This window comes from Euprymna scolopes, chromosome 17, assembly GCF_053919585.1.
Source record: "Euprymna scolopes isolate OS-2025 chromosome 17, ASM5391958v1, whole genome shotgun sequence".
NCBI classification, from domain to species: Eukaryota; Metazoa; Mollusca; class Cephalopoda; order Sepiida; family Sepiolidae; genus Euprymna; species Euprymna scolopes.
The window spans coordinates 111,737,822-111,763,628 of NC_136498.1; the positions used below are offsets into that span (position 1 = coordinate 111,737,822).

Below are 25,807 nucleotides of genomic sequence, written 5' to 3' on the forward strand. Positions count from 1 at the left end.
AGGTACTCCCTTATACTAGAAGGATGATTAAAGTTGATAAGATGCTTTCTTCAAGTTCACCAGGATCAGGAAAGGACCTTAATACGCTTCGGCACTTATGCAGAACACGAACCACGCTGGAACAACAGTGTTATGTAGAAAGCCATTCTTTACTGTTCTGTATCTTCATCGTTAATAAACTAATGCACCGCAAAAATTGGATTCAACTTGAAAAATTAAATAAAAAAAATTTAGGATATAACGGGCCAACTCACCAGAGTTTGGCTGCCCGGAGGGGGGGGGGGGTTGCTCTTCTAATCTCCAAAACGAACGATTGCTTTCTAGCTTTGCTAATAGATGGCAGTTCTTTTATTTCTTTTTTCTTATGGCGGCTTCAAATAACCAAAAGTTTTAGACCAATCAGAAAAAAGGTTAATTATTCTATTTTTTTTTTATTCTTTAAAGTTTACTATCATTTGTATATAGATACATTTTTAGTTTATATTTAATAAAAATATCAGAAATATGACACCACATAGTAATCTGTAATAACAAACAGTGATAAGTAGTTAGATTATATTTGTAAAAACGAAAATAGGTTTGAATCTCCAAATACTAGAATTGTTCACAAAGACACATGGTGTAGTGGATAAAGTATTTGGTAAAATTCAGTTGTAAGTTACAATCTTTCTGGCAGTTGAAGGTTTAATCTTCAATGCAGACCACACTCGGAATACAATTCCAAATTACTTAGGAACCCTAACTCATGGTTGATGGAACAAGAGCATTTTTAACCCTATAAGATCCTCTATGGGGACAACAAGAGTTATCCTGGAAAATCAATGATAACAAAAATTTACTTTCATCATGACTAATGTTGGTGCAAAATTTAAAAAAAAATCCAAGGTGTGGTTACTGTGAAATGTGTGAACAAACAAATGGACAAACGTAAGTGAATTACTAGCTCCAATCCCTCCTTTGTTGGGGGACCAACAAAAAAATAAACAATTAAAAAAATCGTTTTAGCATTGGAAAAAAATGGCACAAATTTTTCTGATTCTGATACCAATTCCGCTACCCCAAAAAGTTCCGATTTTTACAATTCCCGACTCTGATTAATCGTCCCAATACTAATTACTAATTCATATGTCATAAAACAACGAACGTAAATGAGAAAAGGCATTCTTAAAATATGTTTAAAATATGTCTTTAACTTGGCTGATAAATCCCTGACGCACGGAGCCTCTTATAGAGATGCAGAGACAAATTTAGAGATTGATTTCTAACTGAAGCATAAAAGAAGGAAAATTATTTCAAGCATGACAGACAGATGTAAGCCTCTTGTAATAGATAAATTAAAATTTTATTTAAACGTTAGCATGACAGGTGGATCAACAGATGGATACAAGCAATTTATAGAGATGTGTGTGTGCCTGCATTTAAAATACATTTTAAAATTTAAGCACAACAGACTAACAGAAAATGATGCTTTTAAGCTTTAGATGGTTGGACCAACAGACAGAGCGTCTCATAGAGATGTAAGGATGCAACAAAAAATAAAAAGATTTTTTTAAAGTACTAGCGATGGGACAATTCCAATATTATAACCAATTTCAATACAGTTACCGATTCTGGACCTAAATTCTTGATTCTTTATAAATCTCAAAATATTTAACTATAAAATCGTTATTTTGTTCTGATTACCATTAAAACACATCTTAGATGTGCTTTTATTATCTCAAATGTAAAAAACACATTTGTGAGTGGGCGGTCTATATATTTTAGTTTTATTGGAAGTTTAAATCAATAAATATTCATTACTTTATTATTACTGTCAGCAGTGGAAAATATTGTTTTAAACAAAATCAAATAAAAAAGATGATTACAAGAATTTTTTCTTAGAACTGCACGCCTGTGGAACTCTGTTCCGTCTGCCTGCTTCCCTCCGGACTACAACGTGGATGTCTTCAAGTCCAATGTTAACAAATTCCTAATGAACCGCCCCCTTAATTAAACACTTCATCAAATCTCCACACTAACGTAATGTACTTGCAATAACCCTTATCCCTGAGTGGCCTCCTGGCCTTGATAAGTGGTGATCACTGTGTAAAAAAAAAAAAAAAAAAAAAAAAAAAATCGGTAAATAGGCACAAATTTTTCCAATTTCAATACCCCCCCAAAAAGTTCTGATTTTTCTGTTTCCAATTAATTGTCCTAACATTAAAAAATACATTTAATATATACACTAGCGTTGGGACGATTAATCAGAATTGAAAATCAGAGGTATAGGAATCGATATAAGAATCTGGAAATTTATGCCTATTTTTGGATACCAAAACCGATTCATTTAATTGTTTTTTCTTTCTCACTCTTCAGTTGTTGGTACTGACGATAAAATAATATTTGGTGATATTAAACTTCCAATAAAACAAAAATCTATAGATCAACCTTCACAAGTGTATTTTTATGTTTGCGGAAAAATATATATGCACATATTACGTGGGTTTTTACGGTCATCTGAAAATAAAAAAAGAAAAACTCTATAGCTAAATATTCAGAAATTTTAAAAGAATAGGAATTGGAATCGGTATGTGCATTAGAATTGGGGAAAATATTGGAATCGTCCCATCATTAATATGCATGTATGTACGTGTTTACCTCATATCATCTGGACTCTCAGCACAAAGAATTATTCTCTTATCACGGATGACCAATTCCAAAAGGCAAGCGACATTAAAACCACCAGGGGGCGTATTTGAATCTTTGATCTGAACAAAAGAAAAAAAATGGCAGGAAGTTAAAACATGTTTGGCATAGAAATATAATAATTTTAAAAGGAGCAGATAATATTTGTTTGCTGCAAATTGTCTAGTAAAAGAAAATTAAAAAAATGTTTTTTTAAATATTTATTCATCAAACCGAGAGTCAGTTTGTCCTCATGACTTGTTCTGTCAATTTCATTTGATGGATTTACTTTTGGCCTTGATGAAAGTCTTAAGATGGCCTGGGAACTGATCGCAGGCCTTCGTCACTGTCTCCTGAATTAGACCTCCAAAAGCTTGGTTGATCTTGGCTGTTAGCTTATCTTTGTTACAACTTGTCTTTTTATTGTTATGTCACATTTTATTGTTATATCACATTGCACATAACACAAAGAAGTCAAGAGTGGGCAGACATTATGTGAACTGTGATCGAGGAAGTTCATAGACCTAGGCTGAGTCTTCTGGCTGATTTGACAAATCACAAAGTTTTTCTGCCACGTGTACCTGCAGTTCCCTGGTCGATCAAGCGTTTCACTACCTTGCTGATCACACAGATCTAACTATTCAGCTTAAGGCCATCAGAGAAAAAACAGGATGACATGATGTCATTGTCAACGATAAACTTGACACTCTGACAGTGTTAGATCGTCTATTATGCAACCTTTTCACACTGATGTCACCTCGTAGTCAAAACCTGATTTTTGTTGACCTTTTCTATAATCTTTCTGTAGACAAGGAGGAAATCTGTAATCTATTCTTATAGCACAGATGTCAAGGAGCATTCTGTGTCTCTTCCACAAATATGGTGGTTCAAAATTGTCCATAACTATTCTATATAAAAAAGAATTATAGTCATTGCTTTCATAAATATCAGACAGACAATAAAATGTTTTGTTTTTTTAAATGCACAAAATTAATAGTAAAAAAATTATGAAACAATATTGTTTGTTTTCCCTTTTTAGATTTCAATGTTGATGAGGATAATTGTAAAATTGACTCTGAACAATATATATCAGTAGAAATTTAAGCCACTGAATATCGGAAAATCTCCAACTATTAACATTTTACAGTAAGTTTAAAAAAAAAAAAAAAGAACAATTCATTGCTCTTTCTTCTGATGTATATACCGTTCAGAGTCTATTTTACAAGAGAACAAAACTGTTATTATAAGTAGAAAATAAAACATTCTTACATTGTTATCCACTTTTTTCTTAGTAGTATTAACCGAATATTTATTGAAATCAAATATAAGAGAAAAAGAAAAATATTTTAAAATTCTATTTTTAGAAAATTGTAAAAAAAAAATAAATAAAACTGTCAATATGATAAAAATCTCAACTTTTCAGCATTAATTAATCCCCATGTTCTTTTACAACTGCTTTATACCCCCCCCCCCAAATATCATGTATTAAATTGTGTTCATCTTCTTTGCAAATGCCAATGGTGCATTTCATACCAGCTGTCATTCCGGCTGTTTTCATACCAGCCGAGGTTCACTTTGGTAATCAATTCGACAGACCAGAAACTACCACAGCAACACCAGGCTCTCGTTCATCTAAAATGGTATAGTCCAGTTCGGTCCTAGAAAATGCATCCTCTCAAATATTATCTCTTCACTTTGAGGGAAAGGAATTATTATTGATCACCTAAAGCATCCCTACCAGGAAATATCGAAGAATACGTTCTGGCTATTTTTGTACCAGCCAGGCTGAATTCCTTACCTGTCAGCTTCGTGAAATATTTTGTTGTAGTGGGAAACAAGTAAATCAACTCTTTCGTAGGTCTTTAGTTCAAGGGAAATAACTCTATTAACCTAAAAAAATTTCAATAAGTATTTCCTATTTCAGGATCTAAACTTTGTCTCACATCAAACCTGAACAAGTATTGTTTTCAGGTCTTATTCCTATTTTAGTCTTAATTTTTGTTGTATTCCCACCCTCCCGCCCATAACACATACTAAATCAAATTTTTCCAAAGAATGAACAGATTGGAAAAAGGAAAAGAAATTGTTTGCACACCAACTATTTAAACAGATGTTAATGTAAAATGTATCTGTTCTGTCTTCTGTCAGTAATGCAGAAATCCTTGCAGACTAAGGCAATTTTTATTTCTGTCACATTCAGAGTGTCCCTTTTTGAGTAGCAATACTTTCCCCGCATTAAAAACTGAGCTTATGCCTAACTCTGTACTAATGTGGAATAAAGTAGAGAGGTTCTGTTAATGTACTAGTTTTATCCTTTTTAAATAATGATTTTATGTATGTTGGATTTTAAATACGAGATTACCTCTTCCCCATAAATACCATCCATAGCATTGTTAATAACAATCATATTTGGTACAAATAAACTTCAGTCTGTCTGACTCGTCCACCAAGTTTTAGTTACGAATGTCCAACAGTCTTTGTTTTATCACTGTTCAATGGTTCAATGATAAGCACAACATGCAAAATTATTAATAACTCTGACACTTATTTCTTGGCACTGCCATTATTTCGTCTGTGATGGATCTCATCAGTTCAAGATTAGTATGGAGATTGTTTGGATAAATACTATCTTTGACATGACCCTACAGATAAGATATTTCAGGATAACACGTTCTAATCACCAAAATGTGAGGAAATCTCATCAATCCAGATTTTAGCCCCAGATTTTTAACTATGGGGTTATCCCAAATATAATATTATCAAAACAATTTATCAAACTATTCCTGAACTGACAACAGCTAAAATTCGAGTGGTGCCAAGAAAGGAGTATGTTATGGTTATCGACAATGTTGCATGTCATATCCAGGTGTGCTTGCAACACATTTGTGCATATCATTGAATGTTAATAAAGACTGTTGGAAATTTATGACTGACACTTTGTAGGCATATTATAATAAAGGGGAGGTAATTAGGACAGTCATTGATGTGAAAGCAGAAATGTTTATAGATATTATAAATATTATAAACATTTATGTATAAATGTGGCATCTATCTATCCGTTTCTTTGCCTGGGAATGCAATTTAGAATAAAGCCAGGTGCTCGTTTATTGTAATAGCGAAATTTGAAAATGAAAATACTGAATTTCAAGTAAAATAAACGGTATTTACTTGTCATATTGCAGTAATAAACATATCTAAAAATTATGAGGTAGAAAATTAATTATTAATGAAAATAGTTGTTAAAGAGAATAAGTGAAAATTGAGCTTTGTTTAAAAAAATTTTTTTAATGGAGAGTTCAAATCATAACAAAGGAGGCAATTATTTTCTGAAAACTGAAAATCTTACGCCAATTTAGCAAAACTCAATTTTTGCTAATTGTCTTTGAAAATTGTTTTCATTAATTAATTTTTATCGTTTTTCGTAATTTTTGGATATGTTCATTACTGCGATACAACAATGGTTTTATTTGAAATTTAATATTTTGAATTTCACTATTTTAACAAAGAAGCACCCAAAGCCTTATGCAAAGATCAAACACAATTTTGAGTAAAATTCTCCAACGAATCCATCAGTGAAGGGATTTGACCATAATATTGTGATGTCTATGTCCACTCGGGACATCTATACACGATAAAGAAACATTTTAGTTTACTTTATTTAGGAATTAAAAAAAAAATAAAAATGGTATTTATGCCACCATATTAGTGTTCAGTGGAGTATTTGATTTGGTTTGAAATCAAACAACTTGTCAAATTTGTGATCATAAAATTAGGTTTTTATTAATTATGAAGTTAAAAACGTTGAGAAAGAAAATCATTCTAATTAAAATAACTTTTTTTCATACTTTTATTCATGCCAAATAAGGTATATTGCCAGACATGTAAGTGGCTACTGTGAATTAGGGGCCAGATTTATAGGGGTATCCTAAGTGGGGAGTTGTACAGAGAGATGTTTGTTCACATTACATTTAATATGTATGATGATACTGTCAGGTCCACAAGGAGCAGTGTGGAATTCCAAAGGCAAGCAGTTCGAAGAAAGAAGCTATTAGAGTAGAAACTTCTACTCTACGGCATCTGTGGACTTCTACAGCGAAGAGGTTGGATTTTGCTGCTTGTTGGCTTGGTTGGGGGTATTTACATTGAGGATGCAACAATATGATAAAAATGAAAATAAAGATAAATAGGATAGATGACAGTGATCAAACGAACCCTTTCTTTTGCAATACAGCTCCAAGACAGAGCAGAACGTCTTCTTTACTCATCCAGATCATCGGCTGATGAATTAACATTTTTTCTTCTTTATCCCCAAAAGTGCCAATAAGGTTAATGATAGTTGGAGTTAATCTATCTCTGCTTATCTATAAAATGCACTTGGTCTGTGTGTGTGTTCCATATGGACTCTGAAATGGCTGGGCTAATATTTTTTTTAAATTGCACACAAATGTTCTTTATGTGTCTAGGAGTGTTCTTAGCTAGGTTTTGTATTGAAACGCCTCTAATAAGTATTGAAAGCCGACACTAAAAAAAGAAGAAAATCGGCGCTTCTACAGAATTGGGGCAAGATTTTGTAGTCAATAAATGGAGTTTTCAGATAAAAAACAACGGTTTCAACTGATTTTTTTTTGCTAATTCTAATAAGTTACATTGGTAACTTCCAAATTATGCAGTCGAAATTACCTAAATATTACTGAATAATTAAAAAAGACAACTTTAATTTTGTTAGCAGGTTAAAAATTGCAGCCATCTTGTTTTTATAAAATAAATCGAAACGAAAAAAACAGGAATAGGGTTGATATTTCACTTACATATTTTTAGCAGTCACATTCCATAGAGTGAAGAGATTGTGTAGTGAGATGTTTGTTCACATTACATTAAAATTTTTGCATGTTGGTACGATCAGAGAAATAGGGGAGGAAATTTCTACTGCATCTGGGGACTTCTACAGTAAAGGGATAGGATTTAGTAGATTGTCAGGTTGGCTGATTATATTTACAGCAAGGCGGTATCATGTTCATCGGAGCACACTCTATTGAAACAAGCACAGAAATGCAACATTGCAACGATGAAACAAGGGATGGAGTTTTGTGAACATTGTGAGAACTATCAAATTAGAGATTCTTTTTGGACCACATCTAAAAGAGAGAGACTAGTTAGTGCAATATGATACATCTAAAACAAGATTAGGTTTAAAGCTTCCAAAATGCATGATAAGAATTATTCACGTAGACATGTGGCAGGCACAATGGATAAAAATAGTGAGTAACAATCAGTTCTAAATGACTTATTGAGGTCGAAAGTTCAATCCTCGTTACAGACGATATTAAATAAGAATAAATTAACATATTTAACACTTCTTCCTAATCATGGTTGACAGAACAAGAACAATCTAAACCTGTACATTAAATAAAAGGTTCAGTTCAAAATTCTGTCAGATTCCAGAGTTCGACATAAATTTAACGTTAAATGTAACATTAAAAAGTTTAACATGTAGACTCTCGATTTTTCCTCCGTGCACACAATTCTTTCTCCAGTCATCTATCGAACACCTTTCTTTCTCCAGTCATCTATCGAACACCTTTCTTTCTCTAAACACATATCGAACACCTGTTTCTCTGGACATGTCTTAATACCTCTGTTTCTCTGGACATGTCTTAATACCTCTGTTTCTCTGGACATGTCTTAATACCTCTGATTCTCTGGACATGTCTTAATACCTCTGTTTCTCTGGACATGCCTTAATACCTTAGTTTCTCTGGACTTGTCTTAACACCTCTGTTTCTCTGGACTTGTCTTAACACCTCTGTTTCTCTGGACATGTCTTAACACCTCTGTTTCTCTGGACATGTCTTAACACCTCTGTTTCTCTGGGCATGTCTTAACACCTCTGTTTCTCTGGACATGTCTTAACACCTCTGTTTCTCTGGACATGTCTTAATACCTCTGTTTCTCTGGACATGTCTTAATACCTCTGTTTCTCTGGACATGTCTTAACACCTCTGTTTCTCTGGACTTGTCTTAACACCTCTGTTTCTCTGGACATGTCTTAATACCTCTGTTTCTCTGGACATGTCTTAACACCTCTGTTTCTCTGGACTTGTCTTAACACCTCTGTTTCTCTGGACATGTCTTAATACCCCTGTTTCTCTGGACTTGTCTTAACACCTCTGTTTCTCTGGACATGTCTTAACACCTCTGTTTCTCTGGACATGTCTTAACACCTGTTTCTCTGGACATGTCTTAACACCTCTGTTTCTCTGGACATGTCTTAATACCTCTGTTTCTCTGGACATGTCTTAATACCTCTGTTTCTCTGGACATGTCTTAACACCTCTGTTTCTCTGGACATGTCTTAATACCTCTGTTTCTCTGGACATGTCTTAATACCTCTGTTTCTCTGGACATGTCTTAATACCTCTGTTTCTCTGGGCATGTCTTAATACCTCTGTTTCTCTGGGCATGTCTTAATACCTCTGTTTCTCTGGACATGTCTTAACACCTCTGTTTCTCTGGACATGTCTTAACACCTCTGTTTCTCTGGACATGTCTTAATACCTCTGTTTCTCTGGACATGTCTTAATACCCCTGTTTCTCTGGACATGTCTTAATACCCCTGTTTCTCTGGACTTGTCTTAACACCTCTGTTTCTCTGGACATGTCTTAACACCTCTGTTTCTCTGGACATGTCTTAACACCTCTGTTTCTCTGGACATGTCTTAACACCTCTGTTTCTCTGGACATGTCTTAACACCTCTGTTTCTCTGGACATGTCTTAACACCTCTGTTTCTCTGGACATGTCTTAACACCTCTGTTTCTCTGGACATGTCTTAATACCTCTGTTTCTCTGGACATGTCTTAATACCTCTGTTTCTCTGGACATGTCTTAATACCTCTGTTTCTCTGGACATGCCTTAATACCTCTGTTTCTCTGGACATGTCTTAACACCTCTGTTTCTCTGGACTTGTCTTAACACCTCTGTTTCTCTGGACATGCCTTAATACCTCTGTTTCTCTGGACATGTCTTAACACCTCTGTTTCTCTGGACTTGTCTTAACACCTCTGTTTCTCTGGACTTGTCTTAACACCTCTGTTTCTCTGGACATGTCTTAACACCTCTGTTTCTCTGGACATGTCTTAACACCTCTGTTTCTCTGGACATGTCTTAACACCTCTGTTTCTCTGGACATGTCTTAATACCTCTGTTTCTCTGGACATGTCTTAACACCTCTGTTTCTCTGGACATGTCTTAATACCCCTGTTTCTCTGGACATGTCTTAACACCTCTGTTTCTCTGGACATGTCTTAACACCTCTGTTTCTCTGGACATGTCTTAACACCTCTGTTTCTCTGGACATGTCTTAACACCTCTGTTTCTCTGGACATGTCTTAATACCTCTGTTTCTCTGGACATGTCTTAATACCTCTGTTTCTCTGGACATGTCTTAATACCTCTGTTTCTCTGGACATGTCTTAACACCTCTGTTTCTCTGGACATGTCTTAATACCTCTGTTTCTCTGGACATGTCTTAATACCTCTGTTTCTCTGGACATGTCTTAATACCTCTGTTTCTCTGGACATGTCTTAATACCTCTGTTTCTCTGGACATGTCTTAATACCTCTGTTTCTCTGGGCATGTCTTAATACCTCTGTTTCTCTGGGCATGTCTTAATACCTCTGTTTCTCTGGGCATGTCTTAATACCTCTGTTTCTCTGGACATGTCTTAACACCTCTGTTTCTCTGGACATGTCTTAACACCTCTGTTTCTCTGGACATGTCTTAACACCTCTGTTTCTCTGGACATGTCTTAATACCTCTGTTTCTCTGGACATGTCTTAATACCTCTGTTTCTCTGGACATGTCTTAATACCTCTGTTTCTCTGGACATGTCTTAATACCTCTGTTTCTCTGGGCATGTCTTAATACCTCTGTTTCTCTGGGCATGTCTTAATACCTCTGTTTCTCTGGGCATGTCTTAATACCTCTGTTTCTCTGGGCATGTCTTAATACCTCTGTTTCTCTGGGCATGTCTTAATACCTCTGTTTCTCTGGGCATGTCTTAATACCTCTGTTTCTCTGGGCATGTCTTAATACCTCTGTTTCTCTGGTCACACGTCCTTTTTATTGTCTCTGTTTTCCTTTTTTTTTCTCTGCTTCTGCTTTCACATAACTTGGTCATTTGCATTTCTTAGCTGTCATGCGGCTGCTGCTGCTAATCGCGCTAGCAGCTCTGTTACGTGCACAATGTGATAAAATTACACTTTTTCACAAATATTTGAAAATACACTCATTATTTTTTCTTTTCAAATCTGAAAAATTAATGTTGATTAATGTAGATTCAAGTCCAAATGAAATAATAGTTTTTCAACTCAATTGCTGAAAATTGCTGAATTTATTTTTTCACAAAACATAAAAAAAAAAAAATACAATTCATTATCTTTTGTTTAAAATCTACCAAAATTTGTAATCGACATATTACACAAAATATGAGTTAATCAAATTTTGTTTCCTTAAAGCTTTTTTCCTGTATATTTTAATCGCACAAAATATATGCTTAAAATATTCTTTAGTTTTGGAACTGAGTTAAGTTAAACTATCACGTTTCCCTTTTTGACTGCATATTTTTTTTTTTACCTCCCAATCCACACTCATTTCATACAGTATTTATCACTCTTGCTTCCATCATTTTCACTTTGTTTATTAACAGTCAAAGATAATAAAGAAAGAAGATTCAAATAGTTTGTTATAAATAACAGAGAATATCACTACTAGTCGTAATACTATTTAACCTGTAGCTTGAGAGAGAGATAGTTAGTAGAAAAGAACTAATTTTGAATTTTGTTTTTATTTTTTTTAAATATTTAACTGGATTTGACAAACTTACCTTTTCTTTTACCTATTTAAATGGGTGAATCAACAAGGTCACCTTATTTATATTGAAACTAGCAGGCTACCCAGCATTGCCCGGTTGTAAAATACGCTTAAATATGATATTTTGATTAATGCAGATTTTGTATTCATTATTATATGATATTGGACCCAATATATAGTAATGATTTAAAAAGTTAAAAAAAAAAAAAAAAACGACTTGTGCACCACCACCGGGAATCAAAACGTTTAGCTTACGATTTACTTTTTCCTTTGACGTTAATGCCTGATCTATGAAGACATGTTTGTTGCAAGGCAAAAAATTAAAACATAAACCAATAGCTACATTACACATGCATATGTATAATGCTGTCGTTCGACTATCACTTGGCAAATTCCATTTTTTTAATTTTTACACTTTTGCACCGATTTTCCTCGATTTTGGTGATCACAGGGGGAGATAACTCATGTTTTGTTTTGTGGAATGGAAGGGGGAGGGGATAGAAACAAAAGTTATATGTCCTCGTACTTTTTCTACATACCTGTTTACCTTTCTTTATACAAATCAACGAGGCAGGAATATTAATGGTCTCTTCACATGTCAAACTGTTCTGGTTTTCAAAGTAGCGCATTGTCCCATTTTTATAGAGAACAAACCAATTCTTTTTCCAACGACACAGAATGCTGCCTGAAATAGCCACAAAAAAGGAAAGGCAAAACAAATTAGACAGAATTATTGGGGAGGAGAGCAGCTTGGATTGTATTTCGTTTGAATTCAGTTTAAATTAAAATGAACAAAAACACAAAGGAAAATTAGGTTTGTTTTTACAATAGCTTTTCTGTGAGAAAGGGCTTGTAAAGATCAGCTTTCACTAGATTGTGAAGGCAATTTTGAACTTTATCGTGGCAAGAATGAGTGTGCCGAGTGATACTTCTCCAGTCGTGACAGCATCTATTATTATACAGGTAAAGGATTGTCAGGTATGTGATTAAAAATTAATACAAACTTGATTTTTTGTATAGCATGCAGAGTTCACGTCAAGCAAGGAGAAAAAAAAAAATGCCAGCTGCACTTACTTATAGGCTGGCCATCTTATGTGGTAACGAGACTTCAGAGCATCTGATATGCATATGAAAGGCAGACGGTTTCAATAAAAAGCCTATTGATCAGAGAAGAACATTGATTTTGGCAGAAGTGAGTTTTGTCAGATGTGTATTGAATTTTGAGTCCGGGAATTGTGAGAAGGAGAAGAATTAGTTGTGTATTGAATTCTGATATAACGCGAGGATTGTGGAGAAGGGGAAGAATAGTTAACATAAATTGTTGAGAGACTGCAGAACATCTTACAGCAAACTATTTTGGCCAACGGAGAAAATGGGCAAACGAGTAAGGTTAAGTGATGACATTTTGAAGCCGTTTACTGGAGAAGGCAGTTTGGTTGCATGGCTTAATAAGCTAAAGCTAGTTGCAAACCTGCAAAAGACCGAAGACGTAGCAACATTGATTTCAATGTATTTGGAAGGGAATGTGTGAGTGGTCTACCTGGAAATGGGAGAGACCAGACCATTGCCAAGAGTATCAAGAACAGATTAAAGACCGCATTTTCAGAAAACATTTTGAGGCATATAATAGGCTTACAGCAGAAATAAGGCGTTTAGCAGGATTGGCTAGATATACTGGACGCAGCCCTGAGAAGACTGTTAAGCTGGCTGTTGGGAGTGGTTTTCCTGACCATATCTCTATGAAACTATGATGACTGACTGGGATTAAAACCATGGAGGTAGAGGAGATTTTGATGCATGCCAGAGTGCTGGCAAAACATTCCGATGAACTGGGGGTAGTTGTTGCAGTCTCTATGGTAAACAATCCCAGCAGAGACGAGTAAACAGTGAGAAGACAAGGTGATAAATTTACCAGTAAAGATGGAATTGACGTGTGTGAAGAAGTCATGAGAAAGTGGAGGAGATTGGAACGAGCAACTAAAATTGTGGACCCAAAGTCGGCCTACCTTCAAATTCATGTGGACGAGAAAACTATGGTGGTATCAATTGGTTGAATATAAAGGTCAGATTTATTGTTTGACGAGATCAGGATTTGGTCTAAATTTTGCACCAAAAATTATGATGGCAATTCTTAAGACCGTGTTGATCAAAGATGATGCGGTTAAGAGAGGCACCTGCTTTTATATTGATGATGTACTGGTGGACGAGACTGAGGTGACGGCAGACCATGTCAAAACATACAGACTAACAGCTAAACCAACTGTCTTTGGGATTGAGATTGCAGCGGAATAAGGCAGGAAAGTTGTTTGGACGAGGAAATGAGAACCCCGAAGCCAAGGATGGCCTAACCAAGAGAAAACTTTTCTCAGTATGCGGAAAGTTGGTTGGCTATTACTCTGTAGTCGGATGGTTGCGTACTGCATGCAGTTTTATTAAACGGCAGACTGGTATGGACCGATGGGAGGATGGGATTGATCAAGAAGTGCTGCTCATGATACAAGAAGTCATTGCAGAAGTGAAGAAAGTGAACCCAGTAAAAGGAGAATGGTATATAAAAAAAAAACGTGAATCTGGAGCGACACTACAGCCTAGCGTTAGGAGTATTGTTAGAATTAGGAGGTGTAACTACTGAAGATGCTGGTTGGCTGTGATAAAAGTGTAATAGCACCCATATCAATGTTGCAGAGCTTGATGCTATGATGAAGGGCTTTAAAATGGGGACAACAGATAGTGGATGTTGGAAGAAAGCGATAGTAGCATCATGGGTTGAATCGGACGTGTCAGGAGATAGATGAATCAAGACAAGAGGAACAGCGGAGAAGCTTATCAAGTGTCAACATGGAGCACTTGGAGACTTGACCCGAGAATTTGGATTGAAGGTAACTGTAACATTGGTCGTGTCGCAGAAAAATAAAGTGGATGAGCTAACCAGAGTGAAGAAAATCTGGTTAAGAGAAAAGAAAGATATGGCCTCGGTGTGCTGTGCAGTAGAGCAGCTAAAGGACCTGCATAAGATGCATCATTTCAGAAAAGAACAAACTTTATACCTAGCTAGAAAAGTGAATGCGCACATCATGATGGAAAATGTCTAAGTGGAGCAATGTAAGGAATGTCAATCAATTGATCTTGTGCCAGCTAAACACGAAAAAGGGAATTGCATGTTGTAGAAAATCGGTGGTGCCGGCCATTAATATCATGCATTATCGACAAAAACAAACATATCTGACTATGATTGACTGCGGGCCTGGGAGGGTAGCAATATGGCAAAAAAACAAAACGGAAATAGCTGAAGAAGTGAAAAGGTGTTTATGAAAAGGGGGTTGGCGGAAGAAGTTTTGGCGGATAATGATATGTCTTTCTGCTTGGAAGTTTTTAGAGAGTTATGTGCAAAGTGGAATGTTAGGCAATATTTAAGAACTGCGTACTGCCCGAGTGGCAATGAAATCAAGGCACCATCGCACTATAAAAGCTGTGGCATCAAGAAGCCAAATTTCACCCCAAGAAGCTGTATTTTGGTATAATATGGCACCGAAGGATGGCCAAGATGAAATGTCAGTACCACATCGATCTGTTAAACAAAATGATTATTATTATGATTGTTTTTGATGTTTAGAAGATATGTAGCAAGACGAAAAAAGTATTTTTAGGGTAAAAATATCATGATAGAAATGTATCGGTAATGTTAACATAGAAACGTTAAAATAAACAAAAATGTTAGAACATGAATAATGGAGATGATTTTAGTGATGGCATCACGTGATCTTAATGTTATGAGAGTTAATGATGTAATGAGATAATTAGAAGAGACACACACAGTTTTCAAAGTTTGGCGTTAGACTGGAAAAGTCGGACAAATTAATACAAAAGATGACGTCTCTGAGTTTGGAAACTGGGAGAAATGCGACTTTAACATAATGTAAAAATTATAACGTCATGCAGCTCCAATGGGAAATAACGGTTTATGAATAAAGTTATATAAAAATATAACTTTGATTTGGTGTTTTCTTCTGGAGAAACCTTCAATTACAGAACAACTGAGAGAAAGAATGTACACACTTAGCATATGTTATATATTGCCACATAGTAAATGAACAGTCTTTATATGCATAACCATTCTCCTGCAGTCGGTCATTTAATGAAAAAGAACATTACAATAATATTAACTGCATGTATATATACATTATACTTACTAGAAGATAACAGAGACATTTATAAATACAACTATGGTCAAAATTATGGAGCACCTAGAAAAAAAACTTAGTTTTAACCTCCACATTTAAAAGTTAAAAATTGTACAGTGAACAGTTGAGAGCAAATGTAAAACATTTAACAATAGATTGTAGTATTTTTTTTTTTTTTGGTAATGAACCTAAACCTTTTTTTTTCCTTTAAAGCCTTTCAAGAGTTTTAGCTGAGTTTCATACTAAATTCATTCCAATATTCAAAATGATTCATTGTTATACTAAACATATTGTTTCTTATTTTTTAGGTAATATTTGATTCATGCCAGTAATACCTCCAAAAAAGCAGCTTTCAGAAATTAAAAGGGCACAAATTGTTGCTTTAATTTATGAATGATATTTTCAGGTAGAAATTGTCAGAAAAATGGAATGTTCAAAGAACAATTAAAAGGTACATGGAAACAAAGTCTTTTAAAAACGGAAAAGGACAAGGTCGTAAAAACTCTATTACTGCCAGGGAAGACAGATTTTTGAAACGAGCATCTCTTGCAGATTGAAAGAAAAGTTCTTCAAATCTTGTTGCTAAACTTAAGGAGGATGCAAACAAAAACATATCAGCTCGAAGAGTGAGAAGTTTATTAGAAGTGGAATTAAAAGGATGCAAAGCAAAGAAGAAGCCGTAATTGTCTCAGGCCAACAAGAAAAAAACGACTGGAATTTGCAAAAAAACAAAAACAAAAACAAAACAAAAAAAAACATGAAAATTGGACACCTGATGATATCAAAAGTGTTTGGTCTGACAAGAGTAACTTTGAGCAAAATCAACAGCTTTTATTTCCTAAACTTTGAAAAGAACAATTGAAAATTTTATGTGAATACATATCCATAACATCTATTCAAAAATTGTAGCAAATTCTCATTTTTTTTCAGATTTTTGGCACCCCTGGAATGGTTTATGTTCGCTGTAGGGAAGGAGAGACATTTCACTCTGATTGTGTGGTACCAACTGTCAAATTTGGAGGAGGAAGCATAATGGTTTGGGGCTGCATGGCGTTGAGGGCAGAATGAACTCCACAATTTATACTAACATGGTGGACCAGGTTTACCAAACTTCTTTGACTAAAATATTTAATAATAACATTCCAAGTGATGTAATCTTCCAACAAGACAATGCCCCATATCATATGTCAAAAGTTTAAATGGGTTGGTTTGAGAAAAAAGGGGTTACAGTGATGAAGTGGCCTCCTCAATACCAAGACCTAAATTCCACTGAAACTCTGTGGTCTCATCTAGGGAAAAGAGTGAAAATGCACAAATTTTCATCAAAAACAGAATTAGAGGCCAAACTTCATAAAGAGTGGCAGAAAATAGATCCCACCATCTGCAACAATTTAGCCAATAATATGCAAAAACAAATAAAAGCAGTTATAAAGGCAAAAGAAGGACATGACAAATATTGATTGTTGTTAAAATAAATTTATTAATGTTTACTTCACTATTCTTAACCTTTAAATATATAAGTTTGAATCATAATTTCGATTTTTCACTGGTGCTCCATAATTTTAACCATGACTGTATGTATGTACATAGATTATACATGTAAATATATATGCTCGTTGTATAGACAGCTATACAACAATTTCTTTTTGAAGTCTACATGTTCTCAACACTTCTCAAAAAACTTTATTTATGAACATGTTAACTCATATATTGTCATTAAAATTTTGATTAGTCTGTTTCTAAACCTTTTAACTTTGTTACATTTGTTAAACATTTTTGTGTTAAAAAGATATTCAAAATTTCTTTTTCATGTATAATAACATTTTTAAAAAGAAAAAAAATATTTTTGTACATAAAAATAGAAGGGTAGAAAAAATGTTTATAAAGTGATTAAGACACCGAATTAAAATTAGTTTCTGAATACTTGAAAAAGTGGAAGTCTTAAGAGTGCTTTTTTTTATCCTCTCAAACTCTTCACAATCATTTTTTGTGGCACCAACTGATAAATACAATTGCATAATAGAGACTTAAAGTTTATGAATTTTAAATCAAATTCAAAGTTTTTAATATTAAAGGCCATTTTTATTTTTTTTTATAGTTTATTTATTACATGTATTAAAAGACTGAAAATTTTGAAGGCTATTTCCATCAAATATTTTTATCAATAGAGATTAAAACATTAACTTTACAAAATTGGTTATAGTCAGCTAATGTATTTCCTAACTTCCAGCGTGGTTGCTACTGGAAGCAATGACAAAGCAAATCAGTTCCTTAACTTTTATTGTTCTTCAGTATTTCTATTGTGAAGCAATTTATTGAAATAAAATAGAAGAAAAGGACATTAAAAATTATACAGTAAAAATTAACAGAATCATACAGATAACACAAATTAGTCTTTATTTCGACTTTTAATAATAAAATTAAAAAATATGTTTTTATTTTATTTTAACTTTTATAAGAAATATATGTTTATGAAATTATAAACGTTTTCTTATTTTAAAAATTAAAGCTTTTTATTTGAATTTATATAATAAATATATGTTTATGAAAGAAAAAAAAAATTATTGAAATCAAAATAAAATTACAAACATCATAAAAAATTGTATCCAATACATAATAGTCTCAAAATAGTTTTAAAAGATTTTAAAAGTGTTTTTAATAATGCTTTAAAAAAATCTAAATTAAATAATTCTTAATTTAAATAAGACCGGAAAAACTTTTCAATGATTATTAAATACAAAAGAACAATCAGAAACATGTAATTAAAAAAAAAGTACATGCTCAGGGGAGATATAGAGAAAAAAGAAAAGGAACTGATTTGCATAGGCACTGCTTCCAGTAGCAGCCACGTAGGAAGTTAGGAAGTATGTTAGCAGACTATAACCACAAAATTAGAGTTTTATAATAACTTTGCATCCATTAATAATTTAATGACCAAACAATACCATAATAATTAAATATAACTTAAAAAATTCTATTTAAGAAAAAAGTGAGATAATTACCCTATTTTTTTTTACAGCAAAAAAATGAAAGTAAAATGACTCCCAGGTAATATCGGATAGGTACAACTAGTGTACAATAACTTACATTTCAGTAGAAGAGAAAGATGTTTCAGTTCATACCTTAGCCCCCCCCTTCTAATACACACACACACATTTTTTTTACACTTACTTTGTCTGTGTAACCATCCGGCCTTTGCAATTTCAACATCCATCTTGCTAATTTTCAGATCGACAAATTTCTTAACAGAAAATTAACCTGAAAGAAAGAAAATATCCTCAATTCAATGAGAAAAGAAAAAAAGGCAGCAAACGGCTTCCATTTATTTTTTATTTTTTTTAATCAAATCAGAATTACATTTTACTTCGTATCTTTCTTTAACACAAATTAGTTTTTAATTTTTTTTTGTCACATAAGGCAGATATCATCATCATCATCACCGTGGGATTATGAGGTAAGAAATACAAATTTATGAAGAAAAAGACATATTTTCTCATATCAAACGAAGGCAACAACGGCTGTCACCAAAATGAATGCGACATAAAAGAAAAAAGTCTTAAAAGAGATCAATAATCAACAACGATAAATTTTGAATCATTTTTTTTTTTCACAAAAGATAAACAAATAAATCTTTTATTCACTTGAATGAAACTTCGACGTGATAAAGAAGCTTGAGTATTATTGTTGATCTCGTGTGCTATATTATCTATAGTCATGCACGCTTTTTAGGGCTATCTAGAGTGAGAAGATCACAAGGAAGAGCTATAGACTAATGTTAGATATTGACCAAGCAACACTGAAAGGTATACTGGTCAACGATTATTATGATTGCTAATATCTGTAAAACTAAAACGTCAGAAAGAATATTATCACAGCAAAATAAATATTTACAGATAAAATTATGTTAAAATGTATTAACAGAAAGGAATGTTAGTTTTCATAACTAGCACAAACAAAAATGTTAACTTGGTGAAAAAGAATGTTAGAACATAAACAAAATGACGTAAAGAGATAGCTTAAACATACACGCATCAGTTAGGCAAGAGTCGGGAGTAAGAGTTAGCAGACCCAGTCAGTAGTCAGAAAAAAAAAAAAAAAGATGGTCCGTGGAACGTAATGGCTCTGAGTAGGGGAAAATGTTAATAATAAAAGTTTGAGCCTAGCGGTGCAGTTTTTCAATGGAGAAACATCGGTAAATAAAGCTGCTGTAAATACCACCAAGACTTCGGGTTGTACAAATTTTCGCTTGCAGCTTTTCCGAGGATTTGTCGAATCAAGATCAACCAAAAATGGATCAGGTATATTTTCCCATTAACTGATGTAAACCCTAAGGGACTGTTATTTGTCTCTATTTGTTATGATTGTTATATGTCCTGTTTAGGCAATCAACCAAAAATGGATCAGGTATATTTTCCCATTAACTGATGTAAACCCTAAGGGACTGTTATTTGTCTCTATTTGTTATGATTGTTATATGTCCTGTTTAGGCAATCATTAGACGATCAAGAGACACATTTATATGTAGACGATCAATATATATAGATTTCAATAAAACACATCATATATATACAACCCCCCCCCATGTTATACAGAGCCCCACTATACGACACTAAAACCACCCACAAAATCACTTATGTGTATGTGTCGCATTACGTCAATGTTCCCAATTATGGCACATCAATCATTTTGGGGGGGGGGGTTATAAAAACCAAACCAAATATACCTTTTATATCCTGCTTTCGTGCCCCTTGACCATGTCCCCAAGTGGTTTGTGTTCCATCATTCATCACATCTGAGACAAAAGCTCTCTCAATTCATAGCAATAAATGCAAGTCTCAATTCATCATTTCTCATCCTTAGAAGGAGGGTGGGTTCTCCATTTTGCTATAGATTTAGTCAACATGTATGAGAACTCTGCTGATCCATTTTCCAGGGGGAAAACATATACTTCAAAATCAAAAACTAGCCAAAGATAAGTGTTAGATGGATACAGTAGCAAGATACCTTCCCCGTATTCCCTCATCTCCTCACACTATGCTTAATTAGTGCGTCAATGTAAAAAAAAAGAGCATTTTGATTTCATTTGAAAATTCATAAATTGTGACATCTTTAAGACGTTCTTCTTACACTACGAGACATAAGTTCCTTACTTCTTATAGAGTTATTATTTTGCCATCTAATTTACATACATGTTTTTGATGTAAATTAGACGGTAATTCTGTAAAAAAAAAAACAGGAGTGATCTTTTCTCTAAATATTCACACAGACATCATAAATGTTAGAGTATTTGAATCAACAAAAAATGAAAAGAGACGAAACAAATAAATATCTAAGAAATGGTCAACTTGTTTAATTAAAAAGTAGGACTAAATAAAGCAATTAAAACAGGGTTTTTTTTTTTTTCAAACATAGCTCAATACTAGAACAGGTATATTTTAACATATTTTTTTTACCTGGAAGGTCACCACTTATGAAGGCCCAGAGGCCATGTTATAGTCAGTTGAGAAACAGCCCCACAGTTTTGTGTTTTACAGAGAAACAAATAATTTTGTAATAATATAATGAGTGTGGGGGGGGGGCTAAAAGCATCATAAATAAAAGTTAAAATTAAAAGAGAAAAAGAAGGAGATTGGAAAGCAGAACATTCCTTTGTCCATGATGTCAATCGGTTGCAACAATGGATGAGAGGAAATGTGTATTGTTTGAAAGGAATGTGGTTGCAAATTAGGACAAAACCGACATAATCGCATGTAAGCAATTATTCTATAACAGAGAAGATGGTGGATTCTAGGTAGAAGAAAGTTTAACAGAGAGATAAACAGGACACAATTCCACTGACAGATTTACAAATAAAATAATTAAATAATTCAAAAACACACTAAAACAGCCTTATTTACTAAACAAGATTAGGTAGCACTTATGAAACTGCAACACGAACAGACACACAAACACACTGTAAATCCAACAATCATCTGTACTAATATAAAAAAAAAAAAATGACACTGTCCAAATAATTTTTCTTTTTTAAATAAAATAAATACACATAAAATTATACTAACATAGAACATAAAATCTCAAATACAAATTAGCACAATCATTCTTTAAAAAAATAAAAATAAACAAAGATGATTCAAAATAAGCATAAGGCGTTGCTAAATGTCTTGCAGATAACTTCTATCTAATTATTATACCTAAATAATCAAATACTCCCTTTATTAAAAAAAAAAGAATAAAACAGCCTCTGTAACATTGTACAGTTTTTTTAATGGTTCAGAATAATCTTCCGTAACATTTTAACGGACCCAAAATGTTGTAGATGAAAGTCTCGCAAAGAAACAGAGGAAAGGAAAAGGAAATTTTACTCAACAGTTTTCTGTTTTAATAAGAGGCATTTATTCTTGGTATTTCCAACAACATGCTGCATCTTGTTTTAAACACTTCATTTAGTTTATGTTATCTTCTATTTTTTTTTAAGACACTCTAGTCACCCACATGGTTCGCTTGCTGTTATTTTCCGGCCATGTCTTGAACATGTACTTCCCCTCGCTTCTCCAGCCAGGTGTGTCTTTTTGATCCTGCTATGATGTCATTTCACGCAGCCAGCTTGGTCATTTGCATATATGAGCTGTCATACGACTGCTGCTAACAGCACTAATGGCTCTGTTACACCTCTAAACAATTTTAAACAACACTTACCCAACATTTTTTCCAAAAATACATATGATTGTCCAATTTTTAGCATATTAATAGCCCATACTGTGAAAAACTTATTTTCTTTTTGTTTTTTTTTTTGTTTTGTTTTTACCACACTATTAATTCGCAATGAAGAATGCAGGGTGTTTGAAATACTGAATTATCAAAATAAAACATGAAAACAAAACAAGAAAAAAATGACATGTTTTTCTGCTTCAACCAACACCCACTTATCATGATCAATATATATATATATATATATATATATATATATATACCTCCTATTCCCCTTACCTCACCCTTTTTTTTAACCAAGTAAGATCTGTGACTTACTTGTAGTTTCATTAAATACTTTTATATGCAAAATTCGATCCCGCATTTTGCTAATTCCTGCCCTCTGATGAGAAGGAGAGTATTTCTTCGAAACTCCGTGGATTAAGGACTATCCACTTATCTTGTGCTTCCTTTTTTAAAATTAAATATGTTTTTAACTCTTTTTCAAGATGTCTTTTAACATGTTTTATTAATCATTTGTTCATATTATAAGCTCTATTTCCTTTTCGGTTTTATTGAGCTTTTACATCTGGTTGAGATTACTTTACTTGTAAATATTAACTCTTTAATATTTATAATATATTTTAAGTTTACCATTTTGATTACCTTGGTAAACTTATTGTAATTTTTATTTTTATATATATATATATATATATATATATATATATATATATATATATATATCCAGGTTATCTTCGATGGCTATATCCAAAGAACATTATATTAATGCAGGTGTGCCTCAGCGATTGATCCTTGCACCGTTATTATTCTTGATATTCATAAATTACCTCCCTGATAAGATTTTGTCCGAGATGGGTATATTTGTTGATGACACCACACTCTATAACAGCCATGAGGAAAAAACAAATGTACACATATCCAAAGTGTTGTGAAGGAACATAACTGGCTATACACCGGTTACAAACTGTATATATATATTGGACTGTTTGGCAGACAGCGGCAGACAAGCAGTCGCAGTAAGACGGATAGTCTTACGTGTTGATTATCAGACTTTCTTCCCCATACTTGTTACTATGTACTTCTATTTACCTTAGGCGAGCAGCCTTACGTTTCTGTATTATAAATAAACCCCATTACACATACCACTCGGTGTAACTCACGTTTGTCTTTATTTCCTAAGTATTTAGGAATATAACAATGGCGACGAAAGGATGTTCTTTCTCTTAACAGAGATAAATTACCGTACCAAGGACTGTGTACAATGCAAGGATTTTTTGTTTTACGAAAAAAAAAAAACTACACAAGGATTTTTGACCACGTGCGTCAATGAATTTAAAAATTTTTCCTACCTAAAGTAGCGAAAAGTACGGATTTTTCTTCGTAAAGAACTCACAAGAAATTATAGAAACATGTTCAAGGTAAAGTGGAATTTATATTTATTTTGACAAGTAAAAAAAAAAAAAAAAAAAAAAAAAATGGTCGCAAGTTGAATTCGAAACTACACTAAAGGATTACGAGTTTCGAAAGAAAAAATATAAATACAACGACTATTGTACCATTTTATGCCACGTGGGAACGGCAGCCATATATTTTTTTTTTTTTGGAAAATTAATTGTTTGTTATTGCCTTTATATAAATAATTGGAACTATTTGTCGTGGGAAGTAAGAAATATTTTGTGTATGAACTTACGTTGTTGAAAAAAAAAAAAAAAAAAAAAAAAAAAAAAAAGAATTATTTTACAAAGCCTGTTGAATTACTATGGATGAACTTTGTTGAAACGTGTTGTGTCTGCATATTGCTACTAATTTACGATATACGTAAATTTACGATTTTTCTTTGGAATTATTGTGTAGAATTCGAAAAGACATTTTTGTACTAGAAGCTAACATGGAACAATTAGCAGAGTTAACTAAGGCTCTAGCCCTTAGCATCCAGGAACAGACAAAAATGACTCAACAATTTTTAGCGCAACAACAACAACAACAACAAATTCAACAACAACAGCTACAGCAACAGCTGCAACAACAACAAGAAAGAACACAAAAAACTTTAGAGGCACAACAAGAACAAACAAACATACTACAACGACAAATGTCGACACAGCAAAAGAATTTAGAAAAGCTAATTCTAACGTCGACCGGGAAGAAGACTAATTTTTCTGCCGAGGGTATTTCAAATTCACTAACGGAATTTCGTTACTCCCCGGATACTGGTGTTACTTTCCCTGCATACTACAGAAGATACGAAACAATTTTTACGAAAAGATGTTTAGACTGGACCGATGAGGAAAAAGTTACCCTGCTACTACAAAAACTGGGTACTGATGAAAACACCAAGTATGCAAATCTAATTCTACCAAAAAAACTGGAGGAGGTTTCGTTCGAGGAAACAATTAGTACCTTGTCGAAAATATTTGATAAAAGGGATAGCCTATTTCACTCTAGATACAAATGTTTGAACATTCAGAAGGCAGAAGCTGAAGACTATCTAGAATATGCTTGCACTGTGAACTGTTTATGCGAATCATTTAAATTGAATGAAATTTCCGCAGACCAATTTAAATGTTTAATCTTTGTACAAGGTCTCACAGCACCAAGGGACAAAGATATACGTTCACGGATCCTAACAATTATGGAGGCGCATCCTAACATAACATTGCAAAAAGTCACTGAAGAGTGTCAACGTCTGATTAACATAAAGAAAGACAACACTCGCATTGAAGAGAAAAATATTTTTAAGGTGCAGCAAGTAAAAAGGCAAGGGACCACAAGAAAGTCCAGGTTCCAAGAACACAGGATCCTTAAAGGATACAAAGACCCAAAGCTAAAGTGTAAATGTTGTGGTAGTTTAAGACACAACAATAAGACCTGCTGGTTTAGGAACAAAATATGTTATGAATGTGGTCTCAGAGGTCACAAGGGAACATACTGTGCCCAGAAGAAAAGACAAGGGACCGATAATGTAAATACGCTTCGCATGAATAAAGAAAAAAGCTGCGAAAGACGGAAATATGTTGATGTTCGGATAAATGGACATCTGGTTACATTGCTTCTGGATAGCGGTGCAGATATTAGTATTATAAATGAAGATATATGGAAAAGGATAGGTCGACCTGAATTAACGAAAACCAGAAAGACGGCGAGAAGTGTGTGCGGCAAAAGATTAGAGTTCAAGGGAGAATTAAAATGCAAAGTGACATTCGCTAACCAGACTCATAAATCCAAAGTGTACGTCGTACCAGGAAAGAATACATGCCTGTTTGGGGTAGATTGGATTGTCCTGTTTAATTTATGGGAGAAACCCATAAATTCGTTTTGTAACGTTTTAACTGCAGAAAAAGCAAACCAAAGGGAAGACTTCCTGAAGGATTTGAAAACTGAA

The 25,807-nt window shown here is 33.6% G+C and overlaps 1 protein-coding gene and 1 long non-coding RNA gene across 2 annotated transcripts in view; one reads left to right on the forward strand and one right to left on the reverse strand.

Moving 5' to 3' along the window:
• LOC145296887 (uncharacterized) overlaps window positions 1–17,205 on the forward strand; it is a 60,946-nt gene extending 43,741 nt beyond the window's left edge. The window contains exon 2 of the long non-coding RNA XR_013870060.1: window positions 16,648–17,205. This is a non-coding gene — a long non-coding RNA (uncharacterized LOC145296887). The remainder of the gene's footprint in view (window positions 1–16,647) is intronic.
• LOC145296886 (pleckstrin homology domain-containing family B member 2-like) overlaps window positions 1–25,807 on the reverse strand; it is a 61,599-nt gene that overhangs the window by 22,721 nt on the left and 13,071 nt on the right. Inside the window, exons 2-4 of the mRNA XM_080143032.1 lie at window positions 18,889–18,975; window positions 12,076–12,221; window positions 2,638–2,747 (exon numbers count right to left, since the gene is read on the reverse strand). Of these exons, the coding sequence (XP_079999158.1) occupies window positions 2,638–2,747; window positions 12,076–12,221; window positions 18,889–18,931 (299 nt within the window). The 5' untranslated portion in view covers window positions 18,932–18,975. The remainder of the gene's footprint in view (window positions 1–2,637; window positions 2,748–12,075; window positions 12,222–18,888; window positions 18,976–25,807) is intronic.